At 36.7% G+C, this 19553-nt stretch overlaps 2 protein-coding genes and 1 non-coding gene across 4 annotated transcripts; 2 read left to right on the forward strand and 1 right to left on the reverse strand.

Moving 5' to 3' along the window:
* The first annotated feature begins 690 nt into the window (after positions 1 to 690).
* LOC125049995 (synaptic vesicle 2-related protein-like) lies at positions 691 to 5093 on the forward strand. Of its 2 annotated transcripts, none has more exons than XM_047649579.1 (11): positions 691 to 979; positions 1090 to 1251; positions 1325 to 1487; positions 1557 to 1678; positions 3269 to 3513; positions 3619 to 3743; positions 3807 to 3933; positions 4156 to 4255; positions 4331 to 4517; positions 4723 to 4850; positions 5015 to 5093. In XM_047649579.1, exons 1-11 carry the CDS (start codon positions 937 to 939, stop codon positions 5068 to 5070), a joined length of 1458 nt encoding a protein of 485 aa, XP_047505535.1. In that variant the 5' UTR covers positions 691 to 936; the 3' UTR covers positions 5071 to 5093. The 2 variants fall into 2 exon arrangements, with proteins under 2 accessions (XP_047505535.1, XP_047505534.1); XM_047649578.1 differs by having other exon boundaries at positions 694 to 979; positions 4156 to 4251; positions 4327 to 4517.
* LOC125050007 lies at positions 2897 to 3015 on the reverse strand. Its single transcript, XR_007117088.1, has one exon. It is a non-coding gene; the product is annotated as a 5S ribosomal RNA (ribosomal RNA).
* Positions 5094 to 7470: 2377 nt separating the features above from the next.
* Positions 7471 to 19501, forward strand: LOC125049391 (phosphopantothenate--cysteine ligase). Its single transcript, XM_047648630.1, has 7 exons — positions 7471 to 7742; positions 16580 to 16727; positions 16849 to 17077; positions 17186 to 17400; positions 17483 to 17668; positions 17734 to 17836; positions 17919 to 19501. The coding sequence occupies exons 2-7, from the start codon at positions 16599 to 16601 to the stop codon at positions 17996 to 17998; spliced, it is 942 nt and encodes a 313-aa protein (XP_047504586.1). The 5' UTR covers positions 7471 to 7742; positions 16580 to 16598; the 3' UTR covers positions 17999 to 19501.
* Positions 19502 to 19553: the final 52 nt, after the last annotated feature.

Here is a 19553-nt window from a genome sequence, read left to right on the forward strand (position 1 = left end):
GTATTTTATTATTTCACCCTTTGTCTGTCTTTTAAAGTAAACGTCCTAGTATCTTTTATTATTATTAACGCCGGTTGTAATAGACCGTTAATATTTAAATAGTATAATAATAAGTTTCTAAATAATTATCCTTTTCTTTTTATTCAAAATTGTAGTTGTTAATTAATGGACCTGGCGTTATAACAATGAAATAAACATATCATCAAATAAACAAGGTTGTTCCAAAACATAGAAGTATTAAACCTCAGCTGTCTATGTAACAATAATACTGAGCAGTAAGAGCGACCATATCATTCTTTGTAACAAGACAACCCCAAATGCGATGAGAGGACGACCTGCTGACCCATACTGGCTCCAGGTGGCTTGTGTAAGGAAAAATAGCATTCCTTGCAGGCCTATATCTGTGAAAGGGGTTACTACTGAAATTATTACCAACATTTAAAAATTTTGTACAAATATTTATATTTGTATTTGTTTTTTTTGTCATATACGTAATTTGTCATAATTATTGTTTATCCTAGTAGGAAAATAAAGACTTTTTTATTTTTATTTATTCTCTACTATGAATCCATAATTCGCTACTTACAGCTTTACATACCTTCATTATATTATTGATATATAAAAATAAATATAAGCCTTGAATTACGAAAATAGTGAAGATAAGAACATAATACATAGATATTTAATACGCTTTGGTCGATCGATACATTAAACCTTCCGGAATTACTTCTAATTTTATATAATTGTTCTATCATTAACTGTATTGAGAAAACAACTTTTCAATTTCAGTTTGAAGACGTTCACGAATGATAAGGTCTTGTTATTTATCGGTTAATCGGTAATTCGTTGATTCAGTATTATGTTTAATTGTTGCCGTTAAATTATTTTGAGGTGACATAAGTGCTTATTTGTGTTGTTTTATTGAACGTATGAAATATGAGTGTTAAATTTACATTTGAAGAAGCGCTGGGGCGAACGGGTACGTAATTTAATTACACAACTTAGGATGTATTTTTGTGAATAAATAATATATTAACTTAATAAAAAATTTCAAAATGGGTGTTTGTATTCTAAATTATTTAATTCCAGGCTTCGGTCGATACAGCTACACCGTAATAGGCGCAATAGGTGTTAACACAATTGCTTATGCTTGTATAACATATGGCACGATAATAATTGTTCCATCCAGTGCCTGTGAGCTCCACACGACGAGCACTCAGAGAGGAATACTTGCTGCCGGACCGATCATTGGTATTTAAATTTTCAAACAAAAATATTCATTCGAATTCATTAGGGCCGTTGCAAAAATTGGGCGCTGTTACAGGTTTAATTCTAGGCAGCGGACTATGGGGTCTACTGGCGGACTTATTCGGGCGCCGGAGGACCCTCCTCATCTCCATCTTATCAGCAGCTTTCGTGAACGTCCTTAGCAGTTTTTCAGTCAACTGGATTATGCTCTTATGCCTTCAATTCCTAAGTGCTCTATTGTAAGACTAGTACTGCTGCAGAATCAAACTTAACTTAAATGTGTACTTAAGTAACGGCGACCTTTTTAGAGCATCGGGCCTGTTTTCGCAATCGATGTCGATGCTGAGTGAGAGTGTCCCCGTCGCTAAGCGCAATGTAGTGATGTTGTTGGCAAATAGTATTTCATTCTTGGCGCAAGGATTGATGGCAGGTAAAAATGAGAAGATTTTAAAAGTAAAACAAATAAATGAACAACAAACATAAACACAACATGTTGAGAGGAATATGGATCTTAAAATATTTTAATATTTGTAGTTTCATATGAGTACTACAGGGTTCCCTAGTCTAAGTACCATATGTACCATTATTTTATTCTATATGTAACATTATTAACACTAACGATTTGTTTAACAAAAGGAATTTATTTACACACACGTAATTGGTCGCAATATTAATTATTATTTTCATCTTAAAAATCCAACGTTCTAAGGCGAGCCTATTCCTTTGGCATTTGAGAGGTGTCAAGGGTCACCCGAATGGAACGAAGTTCCTTTCGATTAATTTATATTTTAATTGGTATCATAACGGTATGATAGATTTTCTCGACACCAATATTATATTTCATCGTCTATTAAAGTTTTAAGAGACCAGGAATCTAAAAGACGAAGAAGGATAGGTAATGTCGTTGTGCTACGCAGGGATTAACTAGTAAAATAACCTAAATATAAATAAAGTGGCACAATTAATAAGCATATTTCGTATTTCCACGAAATATTATTATATAATATTCAGATGTTTTAATTCAGTCTCATCTGGTTCATCTCCTTGTATAAGCTGTTCTTGTTTTGATATAAGTTCACAAAGTTTTGAATTCGCAGAATTTCATGACATTTTCCTGAAACATTATTTTTTTGACGTGATAACGTCTTTAAAATCGTTTTAGTCGGGTGACATGTTCAGAAACTTGTGTCACACCAAAACCTCACGAGCGCGATCGCAGGTATAACGAGAGAGAGACGGACCGATCTCCCGTCTCATCTCGAGCGCTGCCAGTCATTCCGTGAATGTATGAAGAAAAATGTATATCATAGTCGAATAAGTAAACTTGTCATTTTACACCCGAAATTTATCATCAAAAGTGTGAATAAAACGATAGATGTAATTTAAAATTTGAAAAAATTGTTATCTTCATTAATTCCTTACTTCCCAAAAACTTATATCACCAATAAGACGTTATCACGTAAACATCTCGATCGTAAACCTACTTTACAAACAACCAATATTTTAATTATTATCTATAATGGATATTTTTTAAAGGTATTGTAATTTGCAAGGAAACAAGGGAACCTGGTGTACGTTTACTACGACTAATTTAGTTAAGTGATTTCAAAAATAATTTTCAATTCTTATCCCTACAAAAAGAAAAAAAAACCAACATCACGAGGTGTTCCCAGGCGGTCACCCATCCAAGTACTGACCTCGCCCGACGTTGCTTAACTTCGGTGATCGGACGAGAACCGGTGTATTCAACGTGGTATGGACGTTGGCGACAGCTAATTCAAAAATATATAATATAAGAACAACTATAGGAAAAAGTGTCGTTACAACTTTTGGTCTTAATTTTTCCGTCTAGCCCCCCTTTCGCAACGCGTGATAAGGAACTTCGTTCCAAAATCAATAGCGAATACAATTTGATTTCAGATAACTAGCTACTATAATTGACTGAATTACTACAATTTTAAAATAATAATGTCAATGAAAGTATTACGTTTATGCTAAAGACGTTTTTTATTTATTTTAGTGTTCGCAATACCGATCATACCACTAACTTTTTCTTACTACATTCCTATATTAAACATTCACTGGAACTCATGGAGAACTCTCCAAATTGTATACTCTTTACCAAGTCTTGTGGCAGCAGGGTGGATGTATTATTTAGAGGAAAGTCCCAAGTTTGCTTATGCGAGAGGAATGCACGACGAATCATTGGAAATTCTAAAGAGAATTCACAACATAAATTATAGAGGTACCCGGGAAATATTCGAGGTAGATACCTATTTAATATGGTATATATATCAATCTTTATGAACAGAAATAAGTTGTAGCACAGCTCTGTCTTTTATTTTATTAATTTACGAAATTTGCTTCCAGGTGGTGGAAATTGTAAAGCTGCAAAAGCCACCGACATTTACAATTAAAGAACAAATTTTCCCCTTGTTCAGACTGCCACTCCTAAAAAGCACTGTTATAATGACATTGCTTCTAATTTTTCAACAGTTGAGTATGGCTAAATTAATTCAGTTTAGCTAAATGTGTTATTGACATATTTGTTATTTCAGAACCGGAGCATTCATAATGTGGTTGCCAACCATAAGTAATCAAGTTCTAAAACTGGTGAAGGAGGGAGAAGGAACTGAGCTCACCGTGTGCGGAGTCCTCAATGCTAGCCGAACCTGGGAGCCTAATGTATCAAAAGAAATTATTTTTATTATTTTAGCAATGTTAACCTTCAGGCGTGAATACTACTTGCTCAGAGAAGGTTGATCGTTTTCTTGAAATGATCCAAATTGAACATCCATATGAAGGTCATTTGAGAAGAACAAGCTTGATCTTGTTGTAGCGCTTTTCGTTTTTCTACTAGGTTTTTGTTACATTTGGTAATGAAATGTATGTTGTTGTTGTTTTCAGTCAGGCGTATCCCCGTGTTCACTCGATGTCGCAGCTATGCTGACTTTGTTTACATTGGGACTGATACATTCAATACTCATTTGTTTAGTGAGCATCGTAAGTACTTTAAAGTTCCTTTTAGCCCGGTAAATAATATTAAATACTTTTAATTTACATGACCTATGTTTCTAGGTAGTAAACAAAGTTGGACGACGTAACATGGTGATAATAATAACAACAGTGTGCGGTCTCTGCGGTATCGTTGTGAACCTGGTACCCAATATATTTGTTAGTGGGATCTTGTTCATGGTCTTCATGGCTGGGTTTATAGTTATCAGCTTGTATATGGCGATGGCTGTCGCATTGTTCCCTACGCACCTGAGGTAATTTAAGCATAAATATCCTGTTTTTATCTGTATCGACGGAACGTGGCTGTCAGAAGACTGATTTCACGCTCATCTACTTACAATATGATCAATGAAACTGATGTGGAAATTTGTCAACACAATGGCAATTCAAACTAGACCAGTGAGCTTTAGATTTAATAAATCATTGACCAAGTTCTCATTATCCTTTATTTATTTTCAGGGCATTTGCGTTATCTTTCGTTCTATCGGGAGGTCGCGTCGCTTTATTTGCTTCTGTTCAAATTATAAATTATCTTCTGGAAAACAACTGCGAATTCAGTTTTCATTTATTTTCTGGAATTTTTGCGTGTAAGTGTTTCTTCTCTTTTTCTCCTGCCAAAATTAAAGAGCAATATTGTTTTACAATTTGCTGATAGTAATGAGAATATAATGTAATGGAGCGGACTGACATGTGGCAACAAGCTTCTTATTTGAAAAACATTTGGAATAACTTACTATTTTCAAATTTTCAGTGTCCGCGCTGCTGGCGTCTTTTCTCTCCGATGATAGTAAAACAATGAAAAACTAATATTAAAGGAAGATTTTTTCGAACTTTTTTATTTATTTGACCGAATAAGTTGCCATTACGGGTCACCCCATTGCGGAAAGTATTCATACTCATTATTTAATTTCATACAAAACAATACACTAACGTTTCCATACAAAAAAAATATTGGTTGTTTGTAAAGTAGGTTTACGATCGAGATGTTTACGTGATAACGTCTTATTGGTGATATAAGTTTTTGGGAAGTAAGGAATTAATGAAGATAACAATTTTTTCAAATTTTAAATTACATCTATCGTTTTATTCACACTTTTGATGATAAATTTCGGGTGTAAAATGACAAGTTTACTTATTCGACTATGATATACATTTTTCTTCATACATTCACGGAATGACTGGCAGCGCTCGAGATGAGACGGGAGATCGGTCCGTCTCTCTCTCGTTATACCTGCGATCGCGCTCGTGAGGTTTTGGTGTGACACAAGTTTCTGAACATGTCACCCGACTAAAACGATTTTAAAGACGTTATCACGTCAAAACAACAAACTAGTTGTTAGTTACAGACCTTTTGTTAGTTCACTCAATGGACAATTAAAAAGGTCCGTTAACGCAAGTAATAGTGACTCCATAGTCATTATCGAACATTGAATAGTTGTTAATGTATCTTATAGCCCCCTGTTAAAGGGTGACAAACTTTTATAGAATACAAGCATTGGCAGAGCGGCTCTCTACATTCCCGGATGTCACAAGAATATCTGCTGCTGATGTAGATGAATACACGAAATAATACGAATATAGACAAATACTCTCTCTACACTACGGTATCCGGCAAGTTTCGTGTAGTTTTGCCGGGAATGTGGAGAGGGTTTATCTTAAAAAAATATTAACTCCAGTTTATAAAACATTATGATTTTACGAGAACGTTTTAAACAGCAAATATCATTTTCATACAAATTTAGTTTTCGACTTTCTACATACACCACTGTTAAGACATCTTGTCTAAGCCCCAAGGTGCCAGGAACAGCAGCTCGGAGCTACGCTTTCGACTTTGCAGTAGAGTAGTAACATAATCCTGTATTAATTTGAATTGATTAAAAATAAACAAAAACTTGCAAAACGATTAACTTGAAATATATTAAATCTAAATGATTTAAACTATCACTATAGCTTTACGAGAACCTTTAGAAAAGCAAGATAAAATGAAAATTACAATTATTTAATAAAGAAAATATATTTTCGTTAAAACGTCCGAAATATAACATATATTTAAAACGGTAGCCTTAAAGATGGCCATAGCGGTGCCAAATTATAGCAAACAGCAGCTTACGCAAAAATATGGCGGATAAACGCTGTTTTTTCTACAATGCCGAAACATTAACTGGATGTTGACTACCAAAAAGCGTGAGTGTTGATGTGTCTTTTCGTAGCTCTGTCAGAGTGTCGCTTAGGCTGAATTTAGTCTCACGCCGACCGCACGCGCACCGTCGGCGCTGATGGTCGAGATATATGAACTTCTAGGAAGCGTTTTTCAATGATGCGTAGCTATCAGCGCGCACGGTGGTCAGCGCTGATGGCTGCGCGGCCGTACGCGTCGCGCGTCGGCGCCGCGTAGCTGTCAGCGCTGACGATCACAGAGCGCCTCTGCTTTCAGTGTTGTAGTGTCGAACGGAGCGGACGTCGTCAGCGTGTACAGTCATGGCAAATCGCGAAGTTTATCGTGTATCTTTGCCAGTAATTCGTCAAAAGTTCTTGTTGACATTCGAAAGTAATTAAAGAATTTACTTTCGTCAACCCTCAAAGTGCCATATTATAACAAGACAAAGTCTCCTGCAACGGCTCTCTGCTCAATCAATGGATGAACATGGAGTCTTCGTCGTCTCCGGTTTTATTTTTTTGAGATAGGTAGTACAAAGCAGCAATAACTACCGCATTTTGGTCATCGTCTGTACAGTAAGGCGGTCAGTACGATACTAAAACGAGCCACGCTGAACCTCAGCGGCCAGCGCTGATGAACTTGTATAGTCCGCGCCACTACTCATTGCCGACGGGAACCCTGGAACTAAATTTGTCGTTACAGTGAAATATTATTTTATTCGTTTTAAGGTAAAACATTAGAAGCAAATCTTGGAGACTAGTTCCCGAATTTCATATTAATTAATGTTACGTAAAATAGCCTTGCATTTAGCACTAGCAACATAATATTACTACGCCGTTCTACTCGCTAGCGCCGCGTCTATACTCTATCGGCAATCAGTGGTAGCGCGGACTCTACACTATCGTTAAGGCGTTTTGACTAGGCCTCCAGTTAAACTGTCAAATTTTTAACGTTGAATAAAGCTTCAAGGGTATATCATGATAACAGACAAGATGGTCAACTGACAACACCTTTGACAATTGACATTTCATATAAATAGGAAAAATAAAATCCAAAAGTCAAGTCAGTAACCTTCTGTCATCTGTGTATTAATTTTTAGAATTTTTGTCGAAATCGCAAAAATTCATAAGAGTTTCAGTGTTAATCGTTGTATTTAATTGTACCTGTCTATTATGTCATTATATTTATAGTCGAAATTATTTAAGATATATATATATATATATATCGAAACAGTACCAAACTCTTCCAATCTGAAGTTAAAACATTTGTTATTGTGCTCTCTCAAGACTCGAGACCGTCGGCCTTACCGTGTACTAAAAAGGTAAATATGATAGTACTAATTGTAACATTGCTGCAGTGTGCATTCGTGTATATATAATTGTGAAATATCTATCTTAATTCTGATTCCAACCGTAAAGTAACTTTTGTGCCGAAAAATCATTTTGAACTTTGGCCGCTAAATGTATATAAAATACTCCAGTCCAATGGAACCAAATGTTGGTTGTTAAAAGGATGAAGTCCTAGGAATTCAAAACGAAAATCATTAATAATAATAATAATATTATATTAAAGCCTCATTACTCAGTGCTTCCATAATACTAACAAGTTCAGACGAGAGGAAAACTTATATTACCAAACTTATATATAATATTTATGTAATAGTACACATAAGTAAATTTTAATGTATATACATTCTACCATTCACAAAATTGGATCAGGGTATGCAACTGTCAGGTCATTTGATCATTCAAATCATGTCTCAAATGAATGATAATAGATTTTCATTTCTATGTGTGCACTTGACTTGACTTGTTCCTATGGTGAAGGCAAACATTGTGAGGAAAGAGTGCACTTTTCTACATTAATTAAGAGTGATGAAAGAAACATATGCAACATCAGGCCAAGATTATAGGGTCATAAAAGGTAGTTCCACTAAATTTATTGAATTATTAAAATAAGGTTGTTTATATTAACCGCTTATAAAGCCATCTCTAACAATCAGATTCAAATATCTATTATTTAAGCAATGTATCTACATTGTATCAATAGAATAGAAATCTACAGGCACTTTTATTGCATAATTGCCAAAAACTGCCTTCTCAAAGCTTTTGAATAATGTTTTATCTGTTCAATTCCAACAAGATTGATTCTTCTCGGAAGCAAATTTTAGCTATTGTCGAAATCTGACACTAACAGCCATACTCAGAACCATTAATTAAATGATCAATACATATGAATCTATATATCATATTAACGGATTGGCGAAGAGACTTAGTTCTGCAGCCTACGCGGTTAAAAAAATTTGCTCACTAACTGATGTCGATACAGCTAGACTTGTTTATTTTAGTTACTTTCATAGCTTAATGACTTATGGCTTATTATTATGGGGTCATGCTGCTGATGTCGAAACTATTTTCATCCTGCAAAAGAGGGCTATTCGTGCAATCTATCATTTAAAATGTAGGGAATCTCTTATAGATAAATTCAAGGAAATTAATATACTTACCTTTCCCTCGCAATATATTTATGAAAATATTATGTATGTATACAAAAATAGTGATGAGTTTACTAGAATAGAACATACGCACAATGTTAATACACGGAACAAACGCAGGCTGCAATTTCCCCGTACTAGACTATCTAAAGTTAGTAATTCTTTTTTGGGGAAAGGGATACTCTTCTTTAATAAAATCCCAGAGGCTCTTTTATCACTGCCTTTCAATAAATTTTAGAAATGTATTAAAGAAAAGCTGTGTAAAAAGGCTTACTATAAAGTCAACGATTATCTAGTTGATAAAAGGGCCTGGGACTAGTGCTAGACAGGCTACTTCTAATTAATTTGCGATATTTGTTTTAAATAAGTATTGTTTGATGATTTGCTGTTTTAAAGGAGTACCGAGAGTTTTTTACGCCGGCTTTTTCTCTCGGCCTACACCCTCTGTCTTCTTTGCCGATGAGTAGGGATGCCTTCAAATTTAATGACGTGGAATAAGTGATACATGTATCTATCCATAATAAACATATTTTTTATTTTTATTTTTTATAAATAAAGCTGAAGAGTGTCTTTGTTTGGTTAAATGCACTTATATCGGGTATGAATGGAAAATATCATTTTGTATTGGATATTGATTATGTCTAAAAAGTGCCCTTTCTACTTTTGTGAAAGAAGTAAATATAAATCTATATATATAAAAGAACATTCCGGGGCGGGTAGTCATAACAGACACATCGTGTCCTCATAACATAATTAATTAAATATAGTTAAAAGTAGAAATATATCATAAATAGCAATAATAAGGCAATATTAGTGAATTGTCCATCTCTGGAAGTGATAGGTGCTTTGTGGAGTACGGAATTTATACAAATAGTTCGACTTTTCAAAACTGATTTTGTGTTGGTGACTATAAATTGTGAACTAAAAAAAAAAACTTTGTGTAAGTGAACTGAGATCCCAGATTGACAGTTTTTTCTGTCTAATACGTGTTTATTTTGGATCAACGACCGTTATTTAAGCAACTCACAATGAGTTGCTTAAATATAAAGTATAAGTACTGAAACGTACATTACTGTGAAGAGCATTTATTGCAGTGCAATTTTTACTGAGACACTTTTAAAGAGAGCATTTATTGTTGTGCAATTACGGAAATATATTTAATAATAATATAAAGTAACTAATCTAACTAATTGTCAATAGAGGGCAGTGTCCGCAAGATTAATGTAATAAATATTACATAGAAAAAAAAAAAAAAATTTCAACCGGTGATACCAACTACCAACCAGTGCTGCTAACTTAGTGTTGCCAACTAAAAATCGATTTTACACACACGTACTAACGCTAACTCACAGCCATGGAGAAACAGCTGGCACGTCTACTAGAAAAAATAATGGAAATTGACGAGAAGCTGAATAAAAACAAAAAGGATACTAGGGACGAATTTCGTGAGCAAACAACTGCCCTTACCAAAAGCCTTACCCAAAGTATGGCGTCGACAATAGAAGAAAAACTGAAACCGTTGGTAGAAGAGAATAAAATACTTAAAAACGACGTGGCAATTATGAAGAATAAGGTGCAAAATCTGGAGAGAGAAGTCAGAAAAAATAATTTAATACTCCACGGAGTAGAGGAAAACGAAAGCAATAATGCAGAACTCCTACAACTGGTCCTGAAGGTCCTTAACGAGGTGGGTAAAGATTGCGAGTTGGACAACTTTGATAAATGGGAAATAAGTGAAGCTCGTAGACTTGGCTCTAAAGTCGACCAGAAACGCAGGCCTATTCTCATAAAGTTACTCTAGCATGGAGAAAAATAGAAATCTTAAAAAACAACAAAAGATTCCCTGCAAACATATACGTGTCTGAAGACTACCCCAAAGAAGTACTGCAGAAGAGAAAAGAATTAAAGTCCCTACAACAAGAAGAAAGAAAGAAAGGAAATCTGGCTCTCATCCGATATGATCGGCTCATAATAAAGGAAACAAACTCAACCAAGGCAACTGAGAAAAGGAAGCGCTCACCATCTAAAACACCAACGCAATCTGACTGCTATGAAGGTACAAGGCAGACGGAGCCAAAGAAAATGATTGTAACCAATGCATTTGAAAAAATGATACGCCACAGAACAAATTCTATTTCAGAAACATCTAACCAATAACAATTAGTACACAGCGGTCCCCGGAATCAAAACAAAAATAAAACCAAAGAACAAATACAAACAACCAACAAAATATACCTTTCCCCAAGTCGGACAGCGGTCTCCGTGGGGAAGCGCGACCGCAGCCCTCCAGCTGACCCTCGAGAGAGATCTCTGAAAATCACATTGGAGCAAACGAACCGGCCAAAACACAACCTACCAAATCCAAACCCACCAAAGCCCAACCTACCAAAGTCTAAGCAACGAAGTCAAATAAACACCAATATTTATATCGGCACGCTCAACGTACTAACACTAAGAACATGCGATCGACTTATGGAACTGGAAGAGGCGCTCAAGAACATTAAATGGAACATTCTAGGCCTTAGAGAAGTCAGAAGACTAGGCACAGAAATCACTGAACATGACGACTACATTCTATATTCTATTGGAGAGACAAAAGGAAACTACGGAGTAGGCTTCATGGTCAGAAAGGAACTCAAGAACAGCATACTAGAATTCACAGGCATCTCAGAAAGAATAGCAATCCTAAAAATAAAGATAACAGGCTACAGAGAACACTGGACCTTGATACAAGTGTATGCACCAACAGAACAAGCAGAAGAAGCCACAAAAGACTCATTCTATCATCAACTATCCAAAACAATAGATGTAACAGAAAAAAACTTAATAATTATGGGAGACTTCAATGGGAAAATTGGCAAGCAAAGATCAGGAGAAGAAAATATCATCGGCGAATACACCATAGGAAAGAGAAATAATAACGGAGAACGACTAGTAAATCTGAGTCACGAAAACAACCTGGCTATCCTCAACACATTCTTTAAGAAAAAACCTAGCAAAAAATGGACCTGGAAGTCACCAGACGGTAGCTACCATAACGAAATCGATTTCATAACAAGCAATCAACCCAAAGCTTTCAAAGACGTAAAGGTAATCAACCAGTTCAACTTCTACACCAACCACCGAATGGTCAGAGCAACCTTACACTCCAAAAACCAGGTTAAATCTAGGCAACGCTACAAACAAGTGCTACCTTCTGAGGAATACACCCTTACTACCAAATTAGACGCAAACCATCTGCTAGAATCGCCGAACGCAATGCAAGAAAGATACAATAAAGAAATAAACAGAATGTATCAAGCTAAAAAACCAAAACAACAGACGAAGGAATTATTAAGCACACAGACCAAACAACTAATTTCGGAAAGAAAAGAATTATTCAAGAACAAAAAGGATAAAGACATATTAAAAGAAATAACAAGAATCAGCAAAGAAATTAACAAGAGTATAAAAAAGGATAAAGCAAAAAAAACAATGGACTGCATAATAAATCATATTACTAAAACAGGAGGAATAAGGAAAGCCCTAAAAGAACTACAACCAACTAAACAATGGATACCAAGACTCAAAAAACAGGACAAAAACTTAGTTACAAATAGAAAAACAATACTAGATACTGCAACATCCTTCTTTAAAGAACTGTACTCATGTAACAACAATTCCGAAACATATGCCAACCCTGACCCAGAACACGAAGAACCTATCCCACCTGTCTTAGAAAGGGAAGTCGAATATGCAATCCTGACACAGAAAAATGAAAAATCCCCTGGCCCCGACAACATAACAAATGAGACAATCAAAATTGCACTTCCGGACACACTAACAACATTAACAAACCTATTCAATGAAATATTAGATACTGAATACATACCTACACAATGGACACAAAGCACAATAATCCTAATCCACAAGAAAGGAGACAAAGAAGACCTTAGCAACTATCGTCCTATCAGTCTTATGTCCAACGTGTATAAAGTCTTTGCAAAAATCATTCTCAACCGCATCACCAAACAACTTGACGAACAACAACCTATCGAGCAAGCCGGATTTCGGTCTGGATTCTCCACAATAGACCACATGCACACCTTGAAGCAAATTGTCGAAAAGTGCCAGGAATATGGATATCCCCTGTATCTGGCTTTTGTCGACTACAGCAAAGCTTTCGACTCTTTGGAGCACCCATGCATTTGGAGAGCGCTAAAAAACCAAGGCATTGAAGGGAAATACATTAGACTCATCGGAAATGTCTACAGCCAGTGCTCGGCCAGGGTGAAACTGGAGATGCTGGGAGAATCATTCCCACTCAAAAAAGGAGTCAGACAGGGAGACCCTCTTTCGCCTAAGCTCTTTACTAGTGTGTTGGAAGAAGTCTTCAGAAACCTACACTGGGAAGATTGCGGTATAAACATAGATGGAGAAAGGATCAACCATTTGAGATTTGCAGATGACATTGTGCTCATAACTGACAACCCGGGAACACTACAAACTATGATCGAAGAACTGGCAACCAAAAGCAAAGAAGTGGGTTTAACAATGAACAAATCAAAAACAAAAGCCATGACAAACAGAACACCAGATACTATTATCCTAGAGAACGAAAACCTAGAATATGTGACAACCTACATATACTTGGGACAACTCATCTCCATGACAGAACAAGCCCATCAGGAAATAGAGAGAAGAACCTCAAATGCCTGGAAAAGATTCTGGTCATTAAAACACATCCTAAAGAATAAAGATTACCCACTTAGGATCAAAAGGAGCATCTTCAACACCTGTATCTTACCTATCCTAACGTACGGCTGCGAAACTTGGACCACTAAGCAAGTCACAAATCAAAAGCTTGTGACTTGCCAGAGAAGTATGGAAAGGAGCATACTAGGGTACACACGGAATGATAGGAAAAGAGCTGTAGATCTCCGAAGGATCACCAACTGGGAAGATGCAATGACCAGAGCCAAAAGGCTTAAATGGAGATGGACAGGACACCTGCTCAGAGGCCAGAGAGCAAAATGGTCGAAAAAAGTCACCCAATGGACACCTCGCTACAACACCAAGCGAAAGAGAGGAAGACCATGTGCCCGGTGGGCTGACGACTTTAAAAAAGCCACTGGTCCTCTGTGGCAAAGACTTGCCAGGGATAGGAAGGAATGGAAACAGTTGGAGGAGGCCTTTGTGCCACAAAGGCAAGCTATACAAGAGGACAGCTGTGCTTGTTAAACTTTTTTTCTTTTTTTATATACATTTATATTTTGTTCTCTTGTATTAGTTAAAAATAAAGGCTTTGAATCTTGAATCTTGATATAAAAGAAAGTCGTGTTTGTTACAACACTTATAACTCGAGATCGGCTGGACCGATTGCCATGGTTTTTGATTTGTTGGATTTGTTTCCGTCCCGAATAGCAGAATACATCTTAAAAACAATGAAAACTCGATATGTGTAATGAATATTAATCATTTCAATAGATGCTGATTTCTTTATTACATATCAAACATTTGTTGTCCAATCCTGTCAAATAGTGTAACAACTATTTTTTTTTTTTTGGAGCTTATGGCCTGGTTGCTGAGACCTTTAAGCCACAACTTTATTTTTTTCTGAAGACATCATGTGTGCGTTCAGAAATTTATTTTTTGTAAAATGTCTACAAAGTTCAGGTACTGTTATATTTGTTTGTTTTAGACATTAATTTTCGAAAATTATTTGTTAATTATTTAATTTTTAAATCCCGAAAATAATATCTATGATTTCTCGAAGCAATTGCTGACTATCGGTAATGGCCGTGTTCCTGTTGACAAATCGAGCGGTTTGATTTCATTTCCTCCAAATTTTTGCAATTTCGTATCATCAAAAGACGAGCTTATCAACAAAGTATTCCCGGATATCATTGCTAACCACAAAAATACTAAATGGTTAAGTGAGCGAGCAATTTTGGCCGCTAAAAATAAAGATATAGATGACCACAATTTTATAATTCAAAATCAAATCGTAGGTACTCTGTATCCATTCAAATCTATCGACTGTGTAACAAATGAAGAAGAAGCCACTAATTATCCAACTGAATTTTTAAACTCCTTGGATGCGCCTGGTTTACCACCGCACAATTAAAAACTTAAAGTTGGCTCGGTAGTCATCATGCTTAGAAATTTAAACCAACCAAAACTGTGTATAATGGAACGCGTTTGGTGATAAGAAAACTGATGAGCAATGTGATTCACGCGTCGATACTTAAAGGAAAATTTAAAGATGAGGAAGTTCTTATTCCAAGGATTCCGATGATCCCAACGGATATGCCCTTTGAGTTTAAACGAATTCAATTCCCGATTCGTCTTGCCTTCGCCATGATGATCAACAAATCACAGGGCCAATCCTTGACTATTTGTGGCCTCAATCTAGAAAATGCATGTTTTTCTCATGGTCAATTGTACGTGGCATGCTCATGTGTCGGCAAACCATCCGCTTTATTTGTTCTTGCGCCTGACCAAAAAACAAAGAATGTCGTTTACCACAAAGTGCTTGAATGAAAGTCCTATTAATGAATTAATCCGAGTTTTATTTTTTTTCCCAATCACAACATAGTTTTCAATCATTTTTTTCTGACATGAGTTTGAAGTACTTAATTATTATTATTATTTTTTTTTTTAATTCTCATTCTGTATGTATGTTTTCATCATCCTTCATCATAATAAAATACTTTTTTGTTTCTATCTATATAAATATATTATTTTGTATCATTGTTTTACGTTCATCAAAGCCTAAATTAGTTCAGCTAAAAAGTAACACGACATTCATTGACTGTTAGGCGGTACGAAGTTCGCCGGGTCAGCTAGTTTAATATAAAGCAACAAATCTCTGGCTGTATGGTAATCATAGTTTCTATTACAGGAAGTAGAAAGAACATCTGAGTCCTAAATATGAAAGTACTATTTACTTCTAAAAACAGCAACTATCAATATATGAAATACAAAAAATACGATAAATTCTTGCAGCTTTCTTTATTACTACTCAGTTTAATTGGGTAGAAGCCACATAATTAAGGCGTCCCGTTAACGCTAGGTCAGTGAAAAGCTATCAAATTACGATGTCACCTTGGGCGCAGGCTAATCACATTTCCGATTTAACTTCCCATTTTCGATGAAATTAGGCTAATTTTAATTATATTGTACCATTATGCAAATAACAATAATTGTTAAATGGCTAATAGAAAAATGAATTATCATAATATAAAATATGATACGCCATTAAGGTATTTTTTAAATATTCCAGATGTTAAAATCAAATCTTAATGTCGGTCTCGTCAAATATACACAAAGGCCAAAGTTCTGATTTATTTTTGGTTCATTTAAACTACCTACATTTAATGTGTGTGTTCGCCGTTTTTGCGTAAAATCATTGATGTGAAGTGAACTTAGAATACCTGTAAATGTCGCCATGTTTTATTAACAATCACACGCAAGGCTTCTTTCACATGAAGATTTCACATGAAGGTGTATACTACATCATGTAGACTGTAGTTTTGGATTTTGTTGTTATGTCGACGTAATCTAAACTAGTATACAATCTTGAGATAAATACTTTTTATAGAGCTTATATTATTTAACATTTTTTTTCTTGAAATGCGTTGTTCATAAAAATGAAAGTTAAAACAGTACTTCGTCCGTTTCAGGCTACGCGCTGTAGTGACCATGAGTGGGTCGTGGGAGGATTTCTTTGCGACGCACCTGCCTCCCACTGACTTTGAGGATAACCGCTCCTTGCTCAAGGAGTTCTGTGAACGGCACGACCGACAGGGACACAGGATTGTATTGGTCACTGTAAGTTGAGTGCCCATAGATACAGTTAAGTGAGAACAGCGTTGGAGTTCGTTACTGCAACTATCTTTTCATTTCGAAAGATTGATTCCAGCTGTACAGTCTTAAAAGTATGTTTTTACAGTCTGGCGGCACCACAGTACCGCTCGAACATAACACGGTACGATTCGTGGATAACTTCAGTGCGGGAAAGCGCGGTTCGGCTTCGGCAGAATATTTTCTGGAGCAAGGCTACGCGGTCATCTTTATGCATCGGCTGAAGTCGTTGGAGCCCTTCACGAGACACTTCAACGGCCAGAAGTTACTCGACATGCTCGAGATGCAAGATGAATCCAATAATACTACTATCAGAGGTACGCACCGAGTCAGACGAACGACATCGTAAGCGCTGGGGTGCAAATCGTTCGGCGAGGAATCGGTGAGAATAGGTCTGCCTTCTACCGGTGTGATTGGTTTTCCAGTGAAACAGGACAGCGTGTTCGCCTTGGCCCCGGTGCTGTCACGGTATCAGGCCGCGCACGCGGCCGGGGCCATTCTGCACGTGGCCTTCACCACGGTGTCCGAGTACTTCTGGCTGCTGAGGGCCGCCTGCGAGGTGCTGGCTAAGTCCGGCCCCAGGGCCCTGCTGTATCTGGCCGCCGCCGTCTCGGACTTCTACATCCCCAAGGATAGCATCGTAAGTGATCGAGCCCTTTTCGGCGCATTTCCCATCGAGTGTCCGGTTTGTCTTATCGGATCCGAGTGCACGGTGCCCACAGCCCACCCACAAGATGCAGTCGGAGAGCGGACCTCCGGTGATCCAGCTGCATCTGGTGCCGAAGCTGCTGGCGCCCCTCGTCAACCTCTGGGTGCCCGACGCCTACGTGGTCTCCTTCAAGCTGGAGACCGAGGAGAATCTGCTCATTCCTAAATCGAGGGCGGCTCTGGAGAAGTATAAGCATAAGGTGACGAGTCGTAACTTTATGGAGTTCTTTGCGCACTACGATATTCTACGACAATAGGTTTCCAGATGGTGATCGCTAACATGCTGCAGAACCGGCACCAGCGAGTGTTGGTCGTGACCAGGGAGGCCAACCAGGAGATCCTGCTGTCGAGGGAAGAGCTCCTGGCGGGTAAGCCCTCTCTAATGCGATACGCTCACGAGTCACGATTCGCATGCGATTCACGCTTTTTCTAACGCGTCGGGCTGCGCAGGCGCAGACATCGAGGCGGGGATAGTCGGCGTCATAGTGAGCCACCACTCGGAGCACTTGGCGCACTCCGAGGCCCGCTGAGGGTCGCTTCTCCCTCGCAAGAGGCTCTACCTCGTCGACTAGCCGATTGGACTTCAAATGGTTCGATTCCCGGTTTCGGAAGTAATTTCTGTCAAATCGGGCGGCTTTCCACCACTCCTGTCGACGTCTTCTAATATTCCTTGCGCCTTCGGAACTCAACCCGATTCAAAGATTTATCTGCCTTCGGATTCCACTGACTGAGGCCATGTTATATTTAAGATAAGTGTACCCTGGAAAATAATAATTAGACGTAAAATTCCGAATAATAATGTCATAGATTCAGGGTTATCTGGTTGTTGCCATCGCTCGCAATAGTTTAGACATACCTATTCATCATACATTTCCAAACTTCAGACGGATTTTTACTTATTTTTTAGATTATATATTGCATAATTAAATCAATATTTTCATCGTAAAAATCCTAAATAGGAATTGCCATGAGAAAGTGACGTCAAAATTAAAATGTATAATCATACAATATAGTTGCTAGAATCGAATTTCGCCAAAATCATTAAAATAAGACATCCCTATTTTAGATAACTTCTTTATTACGCAATTGAAAATTCACCCTGACCATTATTACTAAACTCCTACATATCTTAGTGTTTTATCGATATCACGAGACCGAGAATAATATATATATATACATATATATATATATATATAATTTGACCTATGTAGGTCTGTTTCAATTCACGTCTATCCACGTGTAGTGTGATATTTGTGGTTATAATTGTTATAAAGATTCTCTCGACCTCTTGTGATCGATTGGCAGAAATGAAGCTATAGGTTCGAGCGGAACGACTCGAACTTGTTCACTCGCCTGAACCACTTGGGTGCTACTTAAAAGAATAGTCCCGCTTCGTCTCTGCCGTAGCGCAGTGAGCGGAAAGAAAGTATTTCAGACAAGAGTAACAATTCCAATATTATTCTCCGGATCGTATATTCTAGCATAAATTGACGACAATTGTGTATAAACAATTGGCTGTTTATACGATGTGTTTAAATTAAACATAATCTCTTGTGCCCTATAGTTGTAATGTATAGATTTTACAATATGTTTGTTACGTGTTTATGAATAAAATGTTCTTAAAAAAATTAATATTAACGTCTGGGTGCCTGTGTGCTTTCGTAAACGTTTATCTCGATAATTCCAGTCAGATCTCTTTACTGTGTTTTTAAATTAAAATAATGTATTATGATATTTTAAATTAATAACATATCAGTGCACTAAACGCATCAAATAAATAATAACTCGATAGACTTCTTCGTGAAGAGAAATCTTTTTTTTTCTCTAACTTTGTGGTTAACCTAAACTGTAGTGCATCCCTCCCGATATTAAAATGACGTGTGATTTAAGTTATGTAAATGTTATAATATATTGATTAGTTTTATAAATGTATTTATTGGATTTTGAAGGGTATTTATAGATGTTTGTAATTCTTGTTAAGAATAATGTATGTTCTGATTATTAGACATAGTACAAATATAATCTGTTTGGAACGTTGGCCTTTTATTTTCCCTTTTAAAATTATTTTAAGATATTCGACTTATT

This window comes from Pieris napi, chromosome 5 (genome assembly GCF_905475465.1).
Source record: "Pieris napi chromosome 5, ilPieNapi1.2, whole genome shotgun sequence".
NCBI lineage: Eukaryota > Metazoa > Arthropoda > Insecta > Lepidoptera > Pieridae > Pieris > Pieris napi.